The sequence below is a fragment of the Cyprinodon variegatus genome, unplaced genomic scaffold (assembly GCF_000732505.1).
Source record: "Cyprinodon variegatus isolate N-32 unplaced genomic scaffold, C_variegatus-1.0 Scaffold78, whole genome shotgun sequence".
Taxonomy (NCBI): domain Eukaryota; kingdom Metazoa; phylum Chordata; class Actinopteri; order Cyprinodontiformes; family Cyprinodontidae; genus Cyprinodon; species Cyprinodon variegatus.
Window position 1 is genome coordinate 1,581,625 of NW_015150531.1, and position 1,751 is coordinate 1,583,375.

The 1,751-nt window shown below is 33.6% G+C and overlaps 1 protein-coding gene across 1 annotated transcript in view; it reads left to right on the forward strand.

Moving 5' to 3' along the window:
* Positions 1-1,751, forward strand: part of cnih4 (cornichon family AMPA receptor auxiliary protein 4) — a 14,051-nt gene that overhangs the window by 1,454 nt on the left and 10,846 nt on the right. Inside the window, exons 2-3 of the mRNA XM_015372955.1 lie at positions 1,163-1,231; positions 1,436-1,548. Of these exons, the coding sequence (XP_015228441.1) occupies positions 1,163-1,231; positions 1,436-1,548 (182 nt within the window). The remainder of the gene's footprint in view (positions 1-1,162; positions 1,232-1,435; positions 1,549-1,751) is intronic.

A 1,751-nucleotide genomic window follows, 5' to 3' on the forward strand; every position in this document is an offset into this window, starting at 1 on the left:
GATTCCTGATCCTCCACGGACATCGCCAGAGAAAAAACCCGTAATATGTAGCCAACATTTGGAAGAAGAATGTTTTCAAGATGACTTGGATAATAGCGCGTTGTGACAAACACCAGATACAGCACTGGGACTTGATCAACAGCCGATACCGCACCGTGACGTCACAAACCAGTAGGTGGCAGTAGTGTTCTTTGACAAACATGGATACCTCCATTAAAGCACATTCACATGAAAATTACTCTTAATTAAAGACATTTATTTTTTGAACAATATGTAATAATTTCATATTTAAAATACTTCCAGAAGTTTCAATTCTGTATGACCGGATTTTCCTTTAAAAATAATTGCAAATCATTCAATCATGTTTTATAACCTTTGTAATTAAGGTGAATTGAGAAATCAAGAGCAGCTAAAGCAGCTACTGGGTTGAAAAAGCATAGGGTAAATATTGTCAGAAATCTGTAATAAAAAGGAAAAAGAAGTTAGAGCTGTGTGCATGTGTTTGTGCATATATGTATGCACATATGAGAGTTACATATGACAGCTTTTCATTACTGTAACACTGGCTAAAATGTAGGTGTTAAGATAGGAATGAATTATTATTTTTTTCCTTTTGCTCAAGAAGTTCTCAAGTTTTTTCAAATGACTGAAATCGCTTTTCTGAATTCCTGAATTTACACTACAGGAATGATCATAGATAAATTTGATTTTGATGCGTAATCATTATTGTAACTACACATAAATGGACATTTGTCTCAAACTTTATATGACTGGGAACAATTAACAAATCATACATAATAAAAAAAAAAGGTTTAAAAATGTGTTATGGTAATTACATTTATTGGTCAAAGATTTATGCTAAAAATGTTGAAAAAATGAATTGATCTGTAAATTTAATTGAACCAGTTAATGCGTACCCTGATTGGTTTAAAGTTTGGCCAATTGCGTAAGGATCACCCACTAAAACCTTTAACTTTTTAAATCAGAGTAAATCAATCCCAGGTGGTAAGAGGAGAAGTGGATTGGAATGACTTGGGACATTTGACACCTGGATCTATTGAAATGAATTTTACAAGTTGTACCACAGTCACATTTATTTATGAAATGAAAGACTTGTCAGCTTGTGCCACAATATGTGTAAAACCTTAACATGTATTCCAAGATTATCACTCTGTCTGATCTAGAATGTGACTACATTAATGCTCGTGCTTGCTGCTCCAAGCTTAACAAAGTAAGTACCCTTTGTGTATGATTTATTTCCTTTTTCTAATCTAGCAAATCCAATGTTCCAAATGACATGTGTATGTTCAGAATGACTTGTTTCTTGTTATATGTGTTGTCATCAGAATTTTTTTTCCTTCTGTTTACATTTTTGACAAACTATCAATCATTTTCTGCTTGGGGATTGAAGCAATTTTTTGCCCTGTGTTTCTAGTGGGTGATTCCTGAGATGATTGGGCAGTGTCTCTCAATGATGCTCATGTTGGTCTCCATGCACTGGTTCATTTTCCTATTGAACATGCCCGTAGCAGCCTGGAACATTTACAGGTATGTATGTTTATAAAGCTACCAGATCACCTTAGTATATTTGATCACAGTTAATAGTTTTGTTTGTTTTTTTTATTTTTTTTTAAACAAGGTTTATTTTATTTTCAGCATTAAAATGTGGAATACAAATTCTGGAATAAGTACTGTATTTATCATCAGCCATGCTCCGCCTGGCGTCATTCAGGAGATGGGTATAACCCAAA